The sequence below is a fragment of the Phyllobates terribilis genome, unplaced genomic scaffold, assembly GCF_046119375.1.
Source record: "Phyllobates terribilis strain yellow unplaced genomic scaffold, ASM4611937v1 Scaffold_11__3_contigs__length_659146591, whole genome shotgun sequence".
Lineage (NCBI taxonomy): Eukaryota > Metazoa > Chordata > Amphibia > Anura > Dendrobatidae > Phyllobates > Phyllobates terribilis.
Genome location: NW_027362771.1, coordinates 435548115 through 435570951, shown reverse-complemented (window position 1 = coordinate 435570951; position 22837 = coordinate 435548115). Strand labels below are relative to the sequence as shown.

General features: G+C 47.8%; 1 protein-coding gene across 1 annotated transcript in view; it reads right to left on the bottom strand.

The window, feature by feature from the left end:
- The window catches only part of IDH2 (isocitrate dehydrogenase (NADP(+)) 2), a 28239-nt gene extending 22519 nt beyond the window's left edge, over window positions 1-5720 (bottom strand). The window contains exon 1 of the mRNA XM_073653214.1: window positions 5458-5720. Coding sequence (XP_073509315.1) covers window positions 5458-5566 — 109 coding nt within the window. The 5' untranslated portion in view covers window positions 5567-5720. The remainder of the gene's footprint in view (window positions 1-5457) is intronic.
- Between the last annotated feature and the right edge of the window lie 17117 nt (window positions 5721-22837).

Genomic DNA, 22837 nt, shown 5'->3' with positions numbered 1-22837 from the left:
CCTCTGCATTCGAAACTGTGGATACAACCCAGTTAAAGAACAGGGAATACCCAAATTCTATCAAGCAAGTAAGAAAAAGATCTTCAGCTCACCTGGCCCAGCCTGCCCAGTCCTCCTTTCTATGATCTCGGTGCTTGGAATTAGTCCATCCCCATCTGGGAGAAAAATCCTCAGTGAAAGTAAAAAAATAGTTTTCCAGCACATGATGTAGAAAAATTATAAAAAGCCTTTATTTAATCCATCGTTAAAAAACACAATTCCAACAGAGATAAAAGAATGTGTAGGCTGGAAAACTATTTTTTACTTTCGCTGAGGATTTTTCTCCCAAATTCTATCGTGGACATAACTCCCTTCCAGCCTAGGTCGGCAACATATGGCGTGCATGAAGTTAGTTTTAAAAGACCTACTGTATAACATTGTGGGGCAGTGGTGCATAGCTTAATGGTGCAAAGGGAAATCCAACATGGTCTAGACTCTAGAGCATGCGTGTCAAACTCTGGCCCACAGGGAGATTTTATATTTGGCCTGCGACACCAGAACCACCACCCCTATTGTGGGCCCATTATTCTGTATGGAGGACTATGCGGGGGCCCATTATTCTGTATGGAGGACTATGCGGGGGCCCATTATTCTGTATGGAGGACTATGCGGGGGCCCATTATTCTGTATGGAGGACTATGCGGGGGCCCATTATGTATACTGGTTGGCCCACGACTTTGTCTACGTTTTTCATTTTGGCCCTCTGTGTTTGAGATTGACATCCCTGGTCTAGAGCCAGGGATGAGGAACCTTTTTTCTGACAAGAGCCATTTGGATATTCAAGCCATCCTTCAGGGGCTGTACAAATTGCACCCTAACTTTGCCCACAAAGTACACCCTGACGCTGGCACTGGTGTCAGGACGTAATCTTTCACTGCATGCGCCTCAGTGTTCAGTAGTAAACACTGCTCACAGAGCAAAAAAAAAATTAAAGGGCCAGCGCAGTCAAAACAGCTGCGGGCCAAGCACTGTCCCCGCGAATCTGCCCAGGGACTGGAGAAAAGGTCATTGCAGGCCGTAAATGGTCCTTGGGTCCGAGGTTCCCCACTAGTGCTCTAGACCAACTATGGAACATTCTGTAGAAAGTCATGTAAAGGACATGTACATATTAGTTTTAGGCCAAACATTCATATACTGCTGTCACTCACAGGAATGATGAGCACATGCAAATGACATGCGACAATGCAGCTTGTAAAATCATCTGATCTAACAGACGTTGTGATCGGTTTATTAAACTGCAGTACAACCTGTGGAGCCTGTAGATGCCCCATTACATTAGAGTAGAGGTTCTGACCATCTTCCTATGTCAGTTTAGTGGAATGGTGGATGTGCAGTTTAGACATCAGTTAGTGTACTGAACATTTGGTACAAGGGGACCATAAATCAGTTTGTGTGACTCAGTATAGCTGAAAAACAGTAGCCGCAATGAAGCAAAGGTCCCAACTGTACTCCTACTACAACTCCCATACACAGCCAACGTATCTGTATGAAGGCCTGATGAAGAGACCAGAGTAGTCTCAAAAGCTTGCAATTTGTTACCTTTTAATGGCTAACTGAAAAGATGGTATCAACCACTGAGGACTCTCAAATCTAAATATTTTTCTATCTGTGATACAGAAATTTTCAAACTTTTCCCGGGATCATGACATGTTGGTGAAATTGGGGGACGACTAAGGGGAACACTGCTATAGACAACTGCATTTTTACCACGGTTTCATCAGGCCTGCCATCTTACAGATAAAGTACGCTCCACATGGGACTACAAACATTCTGCAGGAGGAGGCAAGAGTAGATCTATGCCAAAATTACCTCCCACCCTTTGTGGATACAATAGACCAGCACTAGGCCATATCCATGCTCCTGCGCCTATATACACTTACTGAACACTCCTACAGCATAGAAGGAAGATCACATGACCACAAGCAATGAAGGCATATCTAAAGTTTGCCATTCATATCAATGGAAACCGTTGTCCAGCCGTAATGCAATGATTAATCCAGTGAAACATCAGGGTCCTGTGTAAAGGTCTAGTTATAGTTTATTTTACACTCATCTAGATGACTGCAAATAAGATCTATGAAATTATATAAAGCATGGTTAACCATTTACATAGCATATATAAACTGGAGTGTGGAATGCAGGAACAAAAAAAATCTGCTTTGATCTACCACCAATGACCTACACCCAGATGAAAAAAAAAGCATAAGCCAGTGGCATCCAGTCTGGTTTAACATGCACTAGTCTTAAGGAGGCAGCAGAAAGCTCCACAGTATGACATTTAATCCGATCACATCAGAAGAGGACAATCTCAAGCAAAAATAGCCAACGTCAGCAAGTTAGGCTAACCAAAGATACAGCAGCTGTTCAGATATAGGCAAAATCTGACACTTCTGATTGTCCTTGGGTGCTTTCATTTTTAAGGTTTCCTAGGAAAGTTACATTTAGAGCCTTGGATGGACTGACCACTGAGAAATGAAGCATTTGGTTCGGTTTGATGAGAAGGCCCTGGATGAACCTAACGGGATCAGCACTGGACTGTCAGAAGCCAGTCTAACCGCATTCCTGGCTTTGAGCTGTCAGTGTGAGCCTCATGTGTCCTCTACATCAACCTCCAGGATCTCACTCCAGGGACAAGTTCTAACTAAGCCTGTCCAGATTATTCTGAACTGTAAATTGTCAAAGTGCTTCCTGGAGAAAGTGTATTGTAGATGTGAAGGTGGGGAGAAGGTCACTCCACAGGAGTGAGAACAGTTACTCTGCTCCAATAGCCAGAGATAACCCTGAAATGTCCTTCAAAATATGAAACTAAGTCAATAAACCAGTCCATTGTCCTCTACGAAGCTTTGCAGTTGTAACATACCCTTATTCTAAAAAGGGCTGGGCAGAGGCCAGGTCATTTACAAAGTGTGTCAAACACTTCTATAACTCAAGGGCACATAAGACTTACTGATGGCCGATGAATGGACCCTCGAGAGTGGTCCAGGTACCAGCCACAACATCATACTGTGAAAGTCTTCAAGACCCAAATAACACACTTTACTTGGGCCTGCTTACTACTGGAACAAGGACAGCCATAAGGTCAGCGACTGAATTATCCCACAAACTGTGCACGTTGACCATAGTGACAACCTGTTTAGTGCATACTTTCCATTTGCTGTGACAACCAGCAATACAATGTTGAGAAGCTGCAGGACAGCACAGTTCCCATGGTGTCATCGCCAGCTAGTTAGTATTCTGGAGAAACAAGCCAGCATTAGAGCCAACATTTTAAACAATCACTCCTACACAACCACCAACACAAGTCTAGCTGTCAGACAACAGCATATTTATTTCCTCCATGGCATAAGAACTATGCACACATCAGAAGAGGTAAAGGCTCCAAAAACGTACTCGAAAACTTCAGTTTTAAAATCTTTAAGCAAGCCACTTCTGAGACGACAATGTCAGACATCAGAAAAGGACATTAAAATCAACCTCATCACATTGTTGGGGCTACTTTGATTTAGCATTTATTGAGTGGATGCAACATGCAGAGTAGTTCTATAGTGGTCACCATCCAATCTTTACATATTCTGAAAAATGACTCTCAAGTCTTCACATTGCACCCGGGTTGTACAGAAAGCACGAAAACCTAAATCACATGTTGGCATCTTGCATATCAGATCCATTTAGACTTTACCACAATTCAGCAGGCTTAGACCATGTCTGCTCTTTGCCCAGTTCTGGCACCACCATATGGTCAGGCTGTGAAGGTCAAATGGGTCATATAAGTCTCACTGCCAGAACAGATAATCTGCAGCCACCAACTGGAGGCTCCCTGCACAGTATCAGCACTGGTATCCAGCAGGACACTAGGCTGCAGTTACCAGACCCGCACTGTGTAAACTCAGAATAGTTTCCAGTTGACGTTTAGTCACATGCCTTGAGGAATCAGATACCAGCAGAGCAGCACCGTCCCAAGCGCATGCAGACTATTACAGTGACACCAGGCAGACATCACAGCTGTCCTTATCCTCATGCAAAAATCATAGATGTACAAGGAGATTGAAAAACAGACCACAATTGCCCATAACAATTACTCCTTCTCCAAACTCGTTAATTTTTTTAAACTAAATTTATTTAATGGGCAAATGTCAATTTTCCTGATTGGGCCGACTTCAGTAATACCCTGTCATCAGTGTTTCTGCACAATGAAGGTAATCAGTTACCACCAGTACTGCGGAATACAGGTACCGCAAGCTGCCACACAAGATACAAATCTTCATGAACACAAATGACTGAGCGGGCCGAAAACAAGTGTTGGATGCAATGACCACTAGTGAAATAACAAGACTGGAGGAAAGAACCCAATCGGCCCCATCCTTACAGTACACATCAGGACAGCCCGACTGCTCCTAGTTAGGTGCAATCACCGAATGAGGACCAACAAAACAGGTGGAGAGCCCATGATCCCTTATTACAATGTATCCCACTGCCTGGTCAGAACTGTGGTGGGCTCCCAATACGAGCTCTATTAGGTCTGATGGGTGGCTCACTGTTAGAGAGCGGCTTAACACCAACCTCATGCCCTATGTTACATCTCCTTCTGTTTTAGGGTAGAGCACTACAAATGTGGTGGCCAGTAATAGAGGACAAGCAGCAGAAAGTCACCTATTACAGAGCTGTGTCCTATAATAGGGGGCACCTTGCAGGTAATGGTAATGTTGTGCCCTGTAACAAGGGCATTCTACAAATTTTAGACCAAGCAGTATCACTGTATGCTGCAGATGTCATGTCAGGCAATAGGGGGGGGGGGGGGCACTCTGCAGACATGACATATGCAATACAGCCCCTATCAAGAGCCTGCCCTAACACTGCATGCCATCAGCAGGAAGCTTGGCTAACACTACAGTCCTGCCTAAACTCTGCAGTGTGCCCCCATAATTCCAGTGCAGAGCATGCCATCTGCCCTGTGCCCCTCCCCCTTACAAACCCCGCAGCATCCCCTATCCCTGGGCACAGCATTACGCCTGCACTGAGCCCTATTACAGAGGAGAGTCGTGCACGCGCAGTGCGCCCCCTGTGGCAGGTCCCGGCACCTACATTACCGAGTGCAGCCCCCCATGTGTGGACCCCATGGTCAGACGCCAGTAGGCGGGGACTGAGCTCCTCACGCCCGGGGTGGGTGCAGGGTAGGTGCACGGCTGCAGGTCACCGTCCCCGGATGAAGGTCACCCATGACCCGGTGTCAGGTCGCTCGGCCGCAGGCCGCAGACTACGCGCCTCCCGGCCGCCAGTCACAAGACGGATATTTCGGGCGCCTGCACAGCCGGCCATGGCCATACAGGGAGCACAGGCAGCCGGCAGCAGACAATGGGGCCGCATCCCCTCCCCTCCCCCCAGCGCTGCAGGACGTAAGCCCCCGGCGTCCGCACTCACAGTTCCTCTGCTGCTGGGTGAGGGCGGGGGCGAGGGCACCGGGGTTTTTGCCCAGCACTGCCGCCGAGGACTTGCAGATGGAGGTGACAGCTCGGAAGTAGCCGGCCATATTTCCGTACAACAGGGAGAGACGGGAAGACGGTCACAAGGCTGGGGGTGCACCGGAGAAACCGCAGGGTCTACACTTCGCGCCGCTCTTCACCCCCAAACCGACCGGCTTCAAGGGCGCACACGTCAGCATCGCGGCAATTTATAGCTAGCATGACGTCACTGACGGCAGGGGGCGGAGCCGGCAGCGAGCATGCTCCACTTTTCATTCATTCGTTTCTCACGCGGCGATTAGGGGCGCGGTAACTCCTTCACTGCTGGACTGAGGAGCGTCATAGCCCCGCCCCTGACGCGCGCTGTAACCCCTCTGCTGCCGGACACAAAGGCCTGCGTCCTGGACTGTGCTGCCGAGCCCCGTGCCTGTAAATGGTGCCCGTTATGTCTGGCCCCATGTCACTCATTCCAAATACTGCGGCAGTGTGTTACTATATTAGTGTGCACAGCGCCCTAGTTATAAGGTGCCAGTCAATGCAAGGTGCCATGTACCAATGTAATAAGGCACCAATGTAAGGCACTATGTCAGATGGTGACCCCCACTTATAACAGGTATTATAGTAAAGGGGTTTTCCACTACTAGGACAACCCCTTCTTGATCTAAATGTTTGGCCCCCATAAAATAAAAATGCCTATACTCACCTCCCGTGCTGGCACCGTTCCCGTGTTGTCAGCACTCCCGGTCCTGGGGCGCCCATGCGGTTGTTGTGACACGTGAGCTCTGCGCCCAATCAGCGCTGGTGTCACTGTCCCCGCCTTTGGACAAATCGAACCTGAAGAGGAAGTCCGGACTGCAGCTGCTCCCTGACTTCCTCTTCATGCTCAATTTGACATGAGGCGGGGACAGTGACACTGACTCGCCCAGGGGGATATGGGGGAAAACTCGGTACCCAGGCCTTGACCTTCTGTGGGATGTCACGGCAGTCGGCTCCTGGGCCCGTACCCTGGGGTCACTCTTTAAAAGGGGTTTGTTACTTGAAGGGATGAATAACAGTTTTGTCTCGTGACGCCACCTGTGGTTCCCGGTAATGGGTACCGGCGCTGCTGCAGACCTCTGGAGCAGGTGTTAGGGCAACTGGGTTGGTGCGGCTCTCCACAGGCAGAGCACAGCCCCAGGGCAGTGTAGGTGCAGATGGTGATGCTGGGCGTTGTAGTGCAGGAGCGATAGCGGGGTAGAAATAACTGACAGAAACAGTGGGGTGCAGTCATCCGTGTTTACTCACAGTTATTTAGGTTCTTCAGGTGGCACCATACAGGTGACAGTCTCCCACGTTGCGCTGCGTTTACCAGGCAGGGGTTCAGCACTCCCTCAAGTATCTCAAGAGCACTTAACGGGACCCCTCTCTGTATGTTCCTTTCTTAGCCGACTTCCCGCGCTGGGTCTCTCCCTCCTGCCCTGCGCCTCGCCACACAAAGTCCCGATCAGGTACCTTGAGATCCCTCTGGGCAACTTGGAGTTCCCGGACCTTGCTTGGTGCCCTTTTCTGCGGCTTAGGTGCGGTTTGTGGCAACTGCACCTTGGAAGTGCAGAAGCCTCCGGTTTTCTAGCTGAGACCTAAAGTAACTCGGCTAGTCCAGGGACCGGTTCCCTTCTTGCGGCCTGATCCCTCTGACGCCTGGCAGATTCGGGCGTACGGGTGCCGTCCTGCACTCACCGTACCCCTGGGATCCCTTCAGTTGCTGGAGCCTTCCTCCCTTGCTCCCACTCCTCTCTCAGTCTTGGGCATGACAGGCCGAACCTGCCTCCCGAGCAGAGCTCCTGAAGAGCCTCTGCTCCCTTCACTTCTTCTCCTATCTTATTGACTCTTACTCCTCTCTAAAAGATGGCTTCCCTATATATATATATATATATATATATATATATATTCAAGTGCTCCCCTGGTCTGCATCCTCCACCCACACCCACTACATGGTTCCCCCTCACTTTGGTTCCCCCCACTCCAGCCAGGGACGGGGCAGCAGAAAGCAGTGCATAATGCCCTTCCAGCCGGTCTGGAGTAGTGTAGTGTTGAGTGTAGGTATTAGGGTCCCGGGCAGTACTCCATCCTTACCTGAGAGAAGGAGATGCCACACCTCTGGGTGAGGTGCAGTACCTCTGTGGCGACTGAACCCTCAGGGGCGCCACATTCCCCCCTGGTAAAAGACAGCACGTCCGCGGGCTGGGACAGAGTAAAACACGGTATATTACAGACATGCAAATTTTTAGATGCATCACATATAAGATTATAAACAAATGCTTTCTTCCCTTTATGGGAGGCACTTTTTCTTAAACGTTACTGGTTACTTTTATCAAAACATTATAAAACTTTCTTCAAGTATATAAAACATTTTTCCTATAAGACATTCTTCTTAATGTTACAGTGAGTCCCATAACCAGGTGTCCATCTCACTGGTGAAGGTGCAACATGAGTAGCATGAGGGACCCGTCTGAAAACCCTCAACGTAGGCCCTGGGCGTGGCTACAGGGCATAAGTGAGCCAGGTGTTGGACCACGTCTTTGGCCACGCCAAACGGGTTTTTGTTCAGTGGTCTCTTAATATAAAACCAATGGGGGGCACTTTAATAAGTGCAACTATTTACAATGGACAGTTTTTGGCTGCTCACAGTCCTCAGCCTGCAAGTCTTTTTACCCTCACGGGTAACTAAATGCACACATTATTTTCCAGTTCACACACATATAACTGTTTGTACCCTTACGGGTAACTTATTCACAATGTTCAGTCCCACTTACTGTTACTTAGTAGTGGTGTCCCCGCCGGGGGTATTCTTGGTTTTTGCAGGCTGACCCAGCCGGGTCAGCCGCCTCTGACTGCGGGGGCATGTCCTCTTCCTCCTCAACCACGCGGTACACCTGGAGGGCATACTACCCGCGTTCCCCGTGGTGTCTGGTGTAAGTGACGCGGTCACCGGGGTAAAGGTTCCTGTCAGGATGGCCCTGCTCGAGGTGGGGCTCGACATCTTGCCGATTGACAAAAATATCCCGATCAAATTGTGGATCCCGGATAAAGCCCCATCCGGCCGGCCTCCAGGTCAAATTTAACTATTAGTCCATCCACACGGGGACTGGGCCGGACGGATTCTGACTGGCGGACTTGAGCTTTGGCGGCCTTGTTCCGGGCCTCCATTTGCTCCCAGTGCACCCGCCGGGTGCACCGTTCCTTCGCCAGCTGCAGGAGTTCTTGTTTGCAGAATTCCTCCCTCTGAAGAGTTTGGGCCTGGGTCTCCTGCGGGAACCCCATGAGGTCCCCCTCCCGATTGTCCCACCTAAATTCTTCTCCTTTTTGGTGGGCAGCCGGGGGTGCTGGTGCAGGGATTAGAGGAGGTTCTTGCCGGTCCTCATATTTGGCGGACCAGTCAAAGGAGGGGGCTCCGTACACCCACTCGGGTGCCGGGGCTGGCGGTTCTGGGAGGGAGCCGAGCAGCAGGTCCGCGGAGTCGGCGCCCGGGGTTAGAGGTTCCGGGCTCAGAAGCTGCTCTAGGGCGTACACGCCCAGGGACGGAGGGTTCTGCAGGAGTTCGAGGAGCAGGTCAGCGCCCGGGACAGGGGAGCTTCTCCTACCTGCTCCTGTGCTGTACGCGGCCTCCTGGCGCTCATCAGGCTCCGCCAGGGCTGGGGTGCTGCTGGTGACACGCAGCGCTGGCTGCCGCCGGGCTGCGATCTGCGCCAGCAGCTCCTCCTTCCACCATGCAACTGCTGCCTGCTGGACCTTCTCCACTTGCTGGCTCAGCTCCTGCACTTAAGCTTGGAGGAACTCGGCATGCTCCGGGGACAGCTTGGATATCACTCCCTCCAGGGTGAGGGGGTTCCTTTGTAGCTGCAGACAAGGGGTGGAGGCTTGGTCCGGGTTTCCGTCCATGCTGGCTGCCGGGTGCGGTCTGTCTAGACTGGTTGAAACCACACCCTGTCTCCACTGATTCTCTCCTCCTCCACTCCCCTTTCAGGGACAGTTCCATGGCAGCCTGTTGTCGGTCACTCCTAGGGGCGGCCCCCCCCACTTTGATAGACACATCTACATACATGGTCACTGTAGCTCGGGGTGGGCCTCGCTTTTGGCGCCACTCTGGGACCTGGCCCACGATGGGTGGTGATTACTTGTTGTCTTTGAGAACACACATAATGGCGCCCGTTCTTCTGGGGCGGGCGCCACATTCAGTGAAGAAAAACAGTCTCTAGGCGCACAATACCTGGTGATAACGGGTTTGTTCGAATCCTGTTCGTGACGCCAGGAAGAGATGACTCGCCCAGGGGAATATGGGGGAAAACTCGGTACCCAGGCCTTGACCTTCTGTGGGATGTCACGGCAGTCGGCTCCCGGACCCGTACCCTGGGGTCACTCTTTGAAAGGGGTTTGTTACTTGAAGGGATGAATAACAGTTTTGTCTCGTGACGCCACCTGTTGTTCCTGGTAATGGGTACCGGCACTGCTGCAGATCTCTGGGGCAGATGTTAGGGCAGCTGGGTTGGTGCAGCTCTCCACAGGCAGAGCACAGCTCCAGGGCAGTGTAGGTGCAGATGGTGATGCTGGGCGTTGTAGTGCAGGAGCGATAACGTGTTAGAAATAACTGACAGAAACAGTGGGGTGCAGTCATCCGAGTTTACTCACAGTTATTTAGGTTCTTCAGGTGGCACCATACAGGTGACAGTCTCCCACGTCGCGCTGCGTTTACCAGGCAGGGGTTCAGCACTCCCTCAAGTATCTCAAGAGCACTTAACGGGACCCCTCTCTGTATGTTCCTTTCTTAGCCGACTTCCCGCGCTGGGTCTCTCCCTCCCGCCCTGCGCCCCGCCACACAAAGTCCCGATCAGGTACCTTGAGATCCCTCTGGGCAGCTTGGAGTTCCCGGACCTTGCTTGGTGCCCTTTTCGGCGGCTTAGGTGCAGTTTGTGGCAACTGCACCTTGTAAGTGCAGAAGCCTCCGGTTTTCTAGCTGAGACCTAAAGTAACTCGGCTAGTCCAGGGACCGGTTCCCTTCTTGCGGCCTGATCCCTCTACCGCCTGGCAGATTCGGGCGTACGGGTGCGTCCTGCACTCACCGTACCCCCTGGGATCCCTTCAGTTGCTGGAGCCTTCCTCCCTTGCTCCCACTCCTCTCTCAGTCTTGGGCATGACAGGCCGAGCCTGCCTCCCGAGCAGAGCTCCTGAAGAGCCTCTGCTCCCTTCGTCCTCACTCTCTCTCTCCCTCCGTACCACTCTGTAAAAAGATGGCTTCCCTATATGTCTTCTTCAAGTGCTCCCCTGTACTGCGTCCTCCACCCACACCCACTACATGGTTCCCCCTCACTTTGGTTCCCCCCACTCCAGCCAGGGACGGGGCAGCAGAAAGCAGTGCATATTGCCCTTCCAGCCGGTCTGGAGTAGTGTAGTGTTGAGTGCAGGTGTTAGGGTCCCGGGCAGTACTCCATCCTTACCTGAGAGAAGGAGATGCCACACCTCTGGGTGAGGTGCAGTACCTCTGTGGCGACTGAACCTTCATGGGCGCCACAACACCAGCGCTGATTGGGCTCCAGGGTCACCTGTCACAATAACAGTACGGCTGCCCTGGAACCGTGAGTGCCGACACCGCGGGAACAGAGCCAGCACGGGAGGGCAGTATAAGTGTTTTTTATTTTATCAGGGGCCGAACATTTAGATCAAGAAGGGATTGTCCTAGTAGTGGACAAAGTTGAATGTGCTGACAACAAAATCACACAAAAATCATCAATGGAAATCAAATTTATTAACCAATGGAGGCCTGGATTTGGAGTCACCCCGAAAATTAAAGTGGAAAAACACACTACAGGCTGATCCAACTTTGATGTAATGTCCTTAAAACAAGTCAAAATGAGGCTCAGTATTGTGTGTGGCCTCCACGTGCCTGTATGACCTCCCTACAATGCCTGGGCATGCTCCTGATGAGGTTGCGGATGGTCTCCTGTAGGATCTCCTCCCAGACCTGGAATAAAGCATCCGCCAACTCCTGGACAGTCTGTGGTGCAACGTGACAATGGTGGATGGAGCGAGATATGATGTCCCAGATGTGCTCAATCGGATTCAGGTCTGGGGAACAGGCGGGCCAGTCCATAGCTTCAATGCCTTCATCTTGCAGGAACTGCTGACACACTCCAGCCACATGAGGTCTGGCATTGTCCTGCATTAGGAGGAACCCAGGGCCAACCGCACCAGCATATGGTCTCACAAGGAGTCTGAGGATCTCATCTCGGTACCTATTGGCAGTCAGGCTACCTCTGGCGAGCACATGGAGGGCTGTGCGGCCCTCCAAAGAAATGCCACCCCACACCATTACAGACCGACTGCCAAACCGGTCATGCTGAAGGATGTTGCAGGCAGCAGATCTCTATCCAAGGCATCTCCAGACTCTGTCATGTCTGTCACATGTGCTCAATGTGAAGCTGTTTTCATCTGTGAAGAGCACAGGGCGCCAGTGGTGACTTTGCCAATCCTGGTGTTCTGTGGCAAATGCCAAGCGTCCTGCACAGTGTTGGGCTGTGAGCACAACCCCATCTGTGGACGTCGGGCCCTCATACCACCCTCATGGAGTCGGTTTCTAACCGTTTGTGCAGACACATGCACATTTGTAGCCTGCTGGAGGTCATTTTGCAGGGCTCTGGCAATGCTCCTCCTGTTCCTCCTTGCACAGAGGCGGAGGTAGCGGTCCTGCTGCTGGGTTGTTGCCCTCCTACGGCCCCCTCCAAGTCTCCTGGTGTACTGGCCTGTCTCCTGGTAGCGCCTCCAGCCTCTAGACACTACGCTGACAGACGCAGCAAACCTTCATGCCACAGCTCGCATTGATGTGCCATCCTGGATGAGCTGCACTACCTGAGCAACTTCTGTGGGTTGTAGAGTCCGTCTCATGCTACCACGAGTGTGAAAGCACAACCAACATTCAAAAGTGACCAAAACATCAGCCAGAAAGCATTGGTACTGTGTGGTCTGTGGTCCCCACCTGCAGAACCACTCCTTTATTGAGGGTGTCTTGATAATTGCCAATAATTTCCATCTATTGTCTATTCCATTTGCACAACAGCATGTGAAATTGACTGTCAATCAGTGTTGCTTCCTAAGTGGACAGTTTGATTTCACAGAAGTTTGATTTACTTGGAGTTATATTCTGTTTAAGTGTTCCCTTTATTTTTTGAGCAGTGTATGTTATAAAACTAGTGCTATATACACTGCATAATTATTAGACAAGTGAGTATTTTGAGCAGGGACTTGCATAGAAATCATGGGGCACCACAGCAGAAGTCCTAACTGGGCCCACCCGCCCCCCCAAAAAAGAAAAAAACAATATTCGGCAGAGTCACAGAAGAGCGTATAGTGTCAGACTGAAGAACATTGGGCCCAATGAGGGCCAACCTTTCTCCCCCACTCAAGAGCCCTATAGCAGCTGTAAAGTTTGCACTATGAACTTTCCTGAAGGAGAAGCCAGGGCCTACCTGAGGATTCTTCAGTTTTCTGGTGGGCCAGTCCAACCCTGATGCATATCCCACAATTTTGCTGCTCTCACAAAGTAATTTTGCACCTATTGAAGCCCTTTGGTTTTTCAAAAACACTAAGATATCCCTTTCATTACCTCCATAAAGTATGATGCCAACAAAAGTGCCCTCCAAAGACAGTAAGATACCACCATACTGAATTCCTCCAAAGTACCCTCCACACGCAAAGTTTGAGGAACCTACAGTACCTCCTCCAAAGTATGAAACCTCCACAGTGACCCCAACACAGGATGATGGCCCCCAGAGTCCTCCAAATGCAATATGATGGACAAACACAGCACTCCAAACAGTGTAATGGCTCCCACATAGTCCTCCAGACTGTATAATTGCCCTCACACAGCCCTCCACACAGTATAATGGCCCCTGCACAGCCCTCCACACAGTATAATGGACCCTGCACAGCCCTTCACACAGTATAATGGCCCCTGCACAGCCCTCAACACAGTATAATGGACCCTGCACAGCCCTCCACACAGTATAATGGCCCCTGCACAATCCATACAGTACATTGGCCCCCACACAACCCTGCACACAGTATATTTGGCCCCCACACAGCCCTCTGTGGAGACACGAGGGTCAGTGAGTGCTTTTGTCCACTGGCCTGGCTGTCTTCAGAAAGACCGCACAGACCAAAGCTCATCTCACTGAACGCCCGCACTCCTTATCTGTGGATAGAATACTACTCAGACAACACAGGTTGAAGGTAACACACTGCTGTAATACTTTTTGGATCACCAACAGTAAATAACATATAGTACAGTCTCAGCAAGTACACAAGATGGTGCAAATGACAGAGTCTCACTCTGCTGCTGGCTCGCTGAGGATTAGAACATCTGTGACTTTGGGGCATCCAGGGCCAACTACCCCAACCAGTAAGACCCCGCTTTTGGCGGGCAACCTCAGAGAGGAGGTAGCGGCAAGCTTAGGAAGCTGGCCGAGTACAGTGAGGTATGTGGCCAGGTGACCTGATTGTCCCAACCTGGTTTCTTCCAACATCTTTGTGGGTTCAGTGATGGGCAGTGGAGCAGATCTGTTTTCCACCAGTTGGAGCCATGGTTCCTCGGCCGATGTCCTGTAGAGTGTCACCGGAGAGGGAGACATGCCCCTTTTATACCCACAGCTCTCATTCAGGGCATTCTCCCAATGGATTGGGGTAGGTAATTCCTCATTGTTCTATTGTTGAGTTAACCTGCATATTGGTACTCTATGTTGTGTAGACTAGTAAACCGCAGGGGGTTGATACAATACATAATCAGCAAGCATTCCACAGATGAACATACAAGAGTCAATATACAGGCTCATATGAACAAGGGCTCATGTCCCTTGACCTACTGCACAATACGTCAGGCATAATTAAGAGAATGCTGTGTTGTCATACCCTCTAAACAGTATAATGGACCCCACATAGTCCTCCAAATAGTATGAAGGCCCCCAAATAGCCCACCGTATGATGCCCCCCAAATAGTATGATGGCTTCCAACATAGCCCTGTAAATAGTATGATGGCCCCTCAAGTAGCATGATGGCCCCCACATAGCACTCCAGATAGCCTTCCAAATAGTATGATGCCCCCCACAAATTACTCTCTGATTGAAAAAAAATACCTCTCTTGTTTCCGCAGCGTGTTGCCTGATCTTCTGCCCTGCTCGGCACAGCGGTCGTGATGTAATAACGTCATCGCACCAACTACGCTGAGACGTCACTCGCACAGGGAGAAAGATGGAGGAGGGAGCGTTAGCTGATGGCTCCGTCTTCTATCATTGCTTTCAACTGCATCTGCATTCAGAATGCGGATACAGTTGAAAGTCGGTTAGGGGACCCGGTGCCGGCCCTGGCAACGGGCCCACCTGGCTCACAAGTCCCAAACAGCTGTATGGTCTGCCGCTATAAGCTGTACACCAGTGATTTTGACCATATCATAATTTTTATGTAGATTTTCCAACTCCAAGCTATATAAACTTGAATTCTTATTGGATGAAGCAGATCAGGTGATGTGTAATGAGGGAAATTGTGGTCTAAGGATACAACACCCTTTATTCAGGTGTGTAGCATTATTAAGCAGATTGTTTTCCTCAGGCAAAATGAGCCAAAAAAGCGATTTAACTGACTCTGAAAAGTCCAAAAAATTGTTACAGGTCTTACAGAGGGATGCAGCAGTCTTAAAATTGCTAACATATTGGACTGTGATCACAGAACCATAAAAAGGTTTGTTGCAAATAGTCAACAGAATCACAAAAAATGTGATGAGAAAAAAGACGAACATTAACAGCCAAAGATTTGAGAACGTGAAGCGACCAGGAAGCCATTATCCTCCTGTGCTGTCATATTACAGAACTGTAACCGCCCCGGAGGCCCAGAAGTACAAGGTGCTCAGTGCTCTGAGACCATGATAAGGGAGGATGAAACTCGACCACCACTGAACAAGATACAGATGTAGTAACGTTAAGACTGGGCCAAGAAATATCTGAAGACAGGTTTTTCAAAGGTTTTATGGACTGATGAGATGAGAGTAACTCTTATCGGACCAGATGGACGGGCCCATGGCCGGATCAGTAATGGGCACAAGGTCAACTCAGATGCCATAAAGGTGGAGGTGGGGTACTGCCATGGGCTGATATCATTAAAGATGAGCTAGTTGGACCTTTTCTGGTTGAAGATGGACTCAAAATAAACTCCCAAACCTAATGCCAGTTTTTAGAAGACACTTTTTTCAAGCAGTGGTGCAGGAAAAAGTCTGCAGCTTTCAAGAAAACCATGATTTTTATCCAGGACAATGCTCATCGCAGCATCGAAGTACCTCATTGCTTTTCAGTAAAGGCCTTAAAGATGAAAGATTAATGACATGGCCCCTTCCTCACCTGACCTAACAACTATGAGAACTTTTGGGCCCTTCTTAGGGCTCTCTCACACTTGCGATGAAATCGGACAAATGCAATCTGATAAAAAATCGGATTGCACTTGCCCAAATGTTACTCTATGGGGCAGCTCACTTCTGCGATTATTTTCTCATGCCGATTTGGGATTCGAAAACAAGATTGCATCAGAGAATTGGATCGCACGCACCCATATAAGTCTATGGATGTGTGTGAAACATCGCACTGCACTCAATCACCAGAGTGCAGTGTGATTCACTCGGACTCCGGCAATGGAGGAGATGGAGAAACAAATTTCTTCGTCTCCTCCACACCTGTGCTCTGATTCTTGCATGCAAGAGGATCGGAGCACAGAGCACTGACAGTCGGATCACGCTCGCAGCAGAGCTGAAGCCGAGTGTCATTAGCATATCGCATCTAATGCTATACACTAGTATGACTCTGGCCTTAAAGGGCATTTACTGGGAAGTAAAATAGTTCACCTCTCTGAACATTGTCTGGGAGGCTGAGGTTGATGCTGCCCAAAAAGGTGATTGTCAACAGACACAGTACTATCATTTTTTTCATGGATAGCACTCATACCTATGACAGTTTATGGGGCTGTTCACATGTCAGATTTTTTCCTCTGATCGAATGGTCCGTGCAAAATTGTGGACACATATTGATCCGATTGTTGGAACTAACACAGCAATGACAATCTATGGGTCCGTGAAAAAATTAGACAGCACTCAAATCCCATCTACTATCGAAACCAGAAGTTTGCATACACTATGTAAAAAGAGACATATGCATGTTTTTCTCAATATCTGACATGAAATCAGAATTAGGTAAATTAGGATTACCATAAGAAGGAGCCTCTGTGCCCTGAAAGCTTGCATATACAGTACAGACCAAAAGTTTGGACACACCTTCTCATTTAAAGATTTTTCTGTATTTTCATGACTTTGAAAATTGTACATTCGCACTGAAGGCATCAAAACTATGAATTAACACACGTGGAATTATATACTTAACAAAAAAGTGTGAAACAACTGAAAATATGTCTTATATTCTAGGTTCTTCAAAGTAGCCACCTTTTGCTTTGATGACTGCTTTGCACACTCTTGGCATTCTCTTGATGAGCTTCAAGAGGTAGTCACAGGAAATGGTTTTCACTTCACAGGTGTGCCCTGTCAGGTTTAATAAGTGGGATTTCTTGCCTTATAAATGGGATTGGGACCATCAATTGTGTTGTGCAGAAGTCTGGTGGATACACAGCTGATAGTCCTACTGAATAGACTGTTAGAATTTGTATTATGGCAAGAAAAAAGCAGCTAAGTAAAGAAAAACGAGTGGCCATCATTACTTTAAGAAATGAAGGTCAGTCAGTCCGAAAAATTGAGCAAACTTTGAAAGTGTCCCCAAGTGCAGTTGCAAAAACCATCAAGCGCTACAAAGAAACTGGCTCACATGAGGACCGCCCCAGGAAAGGAAGACCAAGAGTCACCTCTGCTTCTGAGGATAAGTTTATCCGAGTCACCAGCCTCAGAAATCGCAGGTTAACAGCAGCTCAGATTAGAGACCAGGTCAATGCCACACAGAGTTCTAGCAGCAGACACATCTCTACAAAAACTGTTAAGAGGAGACTTTAAGCAGCAGGCCTTCATGGTAAAATAGCTGCTAGGAAACCACTGCTAAGGACAGGCAACAAGCAGAAGAGACTTGTTTGGGCTAAAGAACACAAGGAATGGACATTAGACCAGTGGAAATCTGTGCTTTGGTCTGACGAGTCCAAATTTGAGATCTTTGGTTCCAACAACCGTGGCTTTGTGCGACGCAGAAAAGGTGAACGTATGGACTCTACATGCCTGGTTCCCACCGTGAAGCATGGAGGAGGAGGTGTGATGGCGTGGGGGTGCTTTGCTGGTGACACTGTTGGAGATTTATTCAAATTGAAGGCATACTGAACCTGCATGGCTACCACAGCATCTTGAAGCGGCATGCTATTCAATCCGGTTTGCGTTTAGTTGGACCATCATTTATTTTTCAACAGGACAATGACCCCAAACACACCTCCAGGCTGTGTAAGGGCTATTTGACCAAGAGGGACAGTGATGGGGTGCTACGCCAGATGACCTGGCCTCCACAGTCACCAGACCTGAACCCAATCTAGATGGTTTGGGGTGAGCTGGACCGCAGAGTGAAGGCAAAAGGGCCAAAAAGTGCTAAGCATCTTTGGGAACTCCTTCAAGATTGTTGGAAGACCATTTCTGGTGACTACCTCTTGAAGCTCATCAAGAGAATGCCAAGAGTGTGCAAAGCAGTCATCAAAGCAAAAGGTGGCTACTTTGAAGAACCTAGAATATAAGACATATTTTCAGTTGTTTCACACTTTTTTGTTAAGTATATAATTCCACATGTGTTAATTTATAGTTTTGATGCCTTCAGTGTGAATGTACAATTTTCATAGTCATGAAAATACAGAAAAATCTTTAAATGAGAAGGTGTGTCCAAACTTTTGGTCTGTACTGTATATATTTTTTCTGATTAGCCATTAAAGGTATCACTCCAAGAATACTTTTGTCATTTTTGGGCATAAAAGTATTTACATTGATTTTTCTGGCTAACACGGTATCACGATATAACTTTGTCTTATTACTTACTTCATTGACAAAAGTTTACATACATTTCATTAGTATTTGGTACCATTGCCCTTAAACTACATGACTTGGGTCATACGTTTGGGATATCCTTCCACAAGCTTCTCACAATAGTTGGTCAGAAGTTGGGCCCATTCCTCCTGACAAAAATGGTGTAACTGATCCAGGTTTGTAGCTCACCTTGCTCGCACCTGCCTTTTCAGCTTTTGCCCATAAATTTTCAATAGGATTGAGATCAGGGCTTTGTGATGGCCACTGCAAAACATTGACTTTGTTATCCTTAAGCCACTTTGTTACAATTTTGGCAGTATGCTTCGGGTCATTGTCCATTTGGAAGGCCCATTTCCGCCCAAGCTTTACCTTCCTGGCTGATGTCTTGAGATGTTGCTTCAGTATTGCCACATAATCTTCTTTTCGGTCCGTTTTTCTTGTTTCTAAAAAAAACCCTGATGTGTAAGCCCTTATTAAAAATAAAGGTAGCTTTATTGGTCACTGATATTTTTTTTGAGATGTCAGAATTGTATTTTTGTATATTCTGAGTTGTTTGGTTATTATTCTCACTTTAACAGATGAAAATAAACAATTGAGATGGAAAAATGTACATTTTTCATTTAGTTGCATAATAATTCTGCACATTACTGGTTGTCCAGTAATAATCACACCTAGATATTCTCATAAGGCTATGTTCCCACGATATGCTTTTGGTGAATTTTTGATGTTGCAGATTTTCTGCACCATATTTGCATCTTTTAGGGTACTTGCATTTGTTCATTGCGTTTTTCAGTGCAATTGTTTTACATGCGGTTTTTTTTGCGTTTTTGATTCAGATTTTTTTTGTCTCTTTTTGGTATGTCATGTTTTAAATAAAGCTGCTTTGTTTTTGATACTTCTTGGTATTTAGCTTTGACAAAACTTTATTGATAGAGTCATATGCAGATTACATGTGTTTTTGATGCGTTTCATGGGTACACATCCTAAGAGTAGGTTCAAATGCACAGCAGCTATTATTACAGTTTCCTATGTTACTGAACTGCAATGTATCCATAAAAATCAGATTACTGTGGCTTTGTATGGCATCTCATTTTTTTTCTTTTTTTTCATGGAACTGACGCGCCCCCACTAGCCGTGGGGTACTCGGTAGCCGGGCCGGTCCTGTATTGGGGTAGGCACGGAGGCAGTGACCCGGTCCGTGGCCCAGTAAGGTCAATCAATCAAAAGTCAATTTGGGGAAATAAAGATTTAGGGATAATGTTCATGACGCCACCCGTGGTATGCGGCTATATGGAGCCGCCGCTGCGGTGCAGATCCTCTGGAGCTGATGGTGACGCAGCAGGGTTGGTTCAGCTCTCCACGGGCAGAGCTAAGCTCCAGTGCAGGATATGGTGATTTGAAAAGGTAGATGTCGTCGGCAGGGACAGTGTAGTGCAGGGCTGAGGGCGCAGATAATGACCAGACAACACAAGAATGGCGGTTTCCTCTACCTTTACTTGAGGTTTGACGGTGGAGACCGGGGCACTGGTAATAGCTGGGGATGGAGATCCGGGCGGCCTAGAAGCAATTTGGGGATCCACCTCGCCAGGTGGAGTTGTAGGCCTTCCTGCTGCGCTGTCCTCTTTGGCCCTGCTGCTTAAAGCTATGCTGCGGCCCTCGTTCTTGAGCAATCCTTTAATCCTCACCCGTATGGCCGGCAGCTTGAGCCCTTTTCAGGTGTCACTCCTTCGTGGCGGCGCCGGGCCCTAGTATGCTGCTGAGCCGCCAGTTGTTTGGTGGGGCCAGGGACCTGCAGTCTCCTGCCCTCCAGATTTAGCTGCCGGGACTTTAGTACCCGAACAACCACGGACTCCGGTGTCCTGTCTCTTGCGCTTTTCTCTGGGGCGAGCTTGTCCACAGCTCCCTTCCCCAGGTTCTCCCTTGTCGCTCTCCTGTCTCCAACTCCCTTTTCTCACTCCAACTGACTTTTTTAAACCCCGCCTCCAGGCTCCAATTTAAAGGGGAAGCTACCCTGAAACCGGGTTAGAGCTCCCCCTTCTGGTCTGGAGCCAGGAAATCTGTTGGATGCTGGTGTTACCTGATAAGGGGACCCCTCCTTGCTTCTAGGCATGGCATCACCCCCTGTGAGAGAGGCAATGCCAATGTGGCATCTGGACTCCTGGGGTGCCAGAGAACCATAGACTATAATGGAGTCTCATGCAATTTATGGAAGAAACTAGTGCCTGCTGCAATTTTTTTTTCACACACAGATTCGGTCAGAGAAAAAAATCTCTCATCTGCACTGTCCCATTGAATATCGAGTTCGGTCCGTTTTTTTTCATGGACAGTACAGTACATGGACCGAAAATACGGTTGTATGAATGAGCCCTCAAAATAACAAAACTTCACTTTTACTTCCTTAAATATTCAGGTTTATTAACTTTTTGGATTGACTGAGATCAATGTGGGTGTTCAATAATAAAATTAACCATCACAAATACAAATGACCTAATAATTGTGCAACAGTGTGCCAATGATGTATTATATACAGTAGCTCCATGTGCCTAAGATTTTACTAGGGATACAGACCCATAAGGACGCCATGTGCAGACTCTGTGCTTGTCTTCATGGTACCTAAAGCTGAACGTGCGGACTGGTGTACGGTCTATATTAGGGGTTTTATTGGTTTCTCCTTGAGCGCCGTACTATTTCAGCACTTCCCTTATGTATGTTATCTGTTCCCATATTGCAGGTAGTATTATGGATATTTATATGTAGTCGGCGACTTCTGCAGGGATAATACTGCTGCCGTACGAGGTGTGATGGAGTAGTCATATATTGGCTGTTTAGTATTATGGACTTGTGATTGGCTTCATGAAACACTAATGCTGTATTCAGGAATTATACTACACAGGAAATAAGACGTGAGTGTGAATGAGGGTTACAGCATTCTCTCTATTGTTCTTCTCACATTACTAGATGCTGTTCAGCCAACAGCTCTCAATCCGCAAAATAGCCATTTTGGTGAAGAGCTGCAGATTATAGACCAAGAGAACAAGGAAAAAAGTATATTCATAGCCAACATTGTCTGTTATATCTGTCACCGGGACTGTCCGTGCAAAGAAAAAACCTAAAGCACAAATAGGGTCTTATCCAGGTTAGATGAAATTATTAAAAACACAGGAGGTGCTCACCTGATGGGCTGTGCGACACAACCACTATATTCGCCTTATAGTCAGCTGCTGCAGCGCGCACAAGGATGAATTGTGGTAGTTTTGGGATAGTTGGTTTTCTTCCTCAGGACGACCACATGTACCAGGACTATCAGGCCGCGCTCACACCCATCACTGGCTTATCTTATCAATATTTCCAGGTTTCTTTTTTGCTCCTTAAAGTGGTAGGTTCAAACAATTGTATTTTCGGTCTGGGCACTGTCCGTGAAAAAACAGGCAGCACTCGGTCCAATGTTATTCAATAGAGCAGTGCAATTTTTGTTTTCACTGATCGATTCTGCGTGTGAAAAAAACTGTAGCATGTATTAATTTCTTCCATGTATCGGATGAGACTCATCTATTCAAGTCTATGAGTGCGCAAAAAAAATCAGATACTGTACGGAGCCACAGTGTAGCATCCGTTTTTATACAAATACATTGCAATTCTGTAACATAAGAAACTGCTTTGAAAACTATTATTACCTGCTGTAAAAAATGGATTGTACACGGATGACAAGTGAAAATAAATCTGAGTTTTCTGGATGAAACTGATGATTGTTATGTGAACTTAGCCTACCCGTTATCTTCAGTTAGTGGCTTGTCATCTTTTGCAAACCTACCGGCCTGTCGTGGGTTTCCTGGGAGTTGTAGTCTTGGAACTCCTGGAGACTACAGCTGAGACATCACTTTACATTTCTGTTCTACAGGAAACCTAAATTACATATATGAAGTTATTGGTTTCCTGATAGCCAGTATAGAGAGATTGGCCATCAACCACATTTGGCTACTTGTAATTTAGGGGTTGTGCATGTATCACATGTAAAGTCATCATATTAGGTTTATCTACTAAATGTTCAGCGTTTTTGCAACATTTTGTTCTGCAGCCAAAACCTGCTCTTTTGGCAGTAAAAAGTCTGCTTTCAAAACACAGGTTTTGCTGTGTTTTTTAGCTGTGTTTTTTGGTGCAGATTACAGATGTGATTTGTCTACAGTACAGGTTTAGTACTGTACTTAATTTTCTTCACCAAAAAAACGCTGCAAAATGGAGCTGTTTGCTGCATTTCTGCACTTTCTCATTGCTTTCTATTCG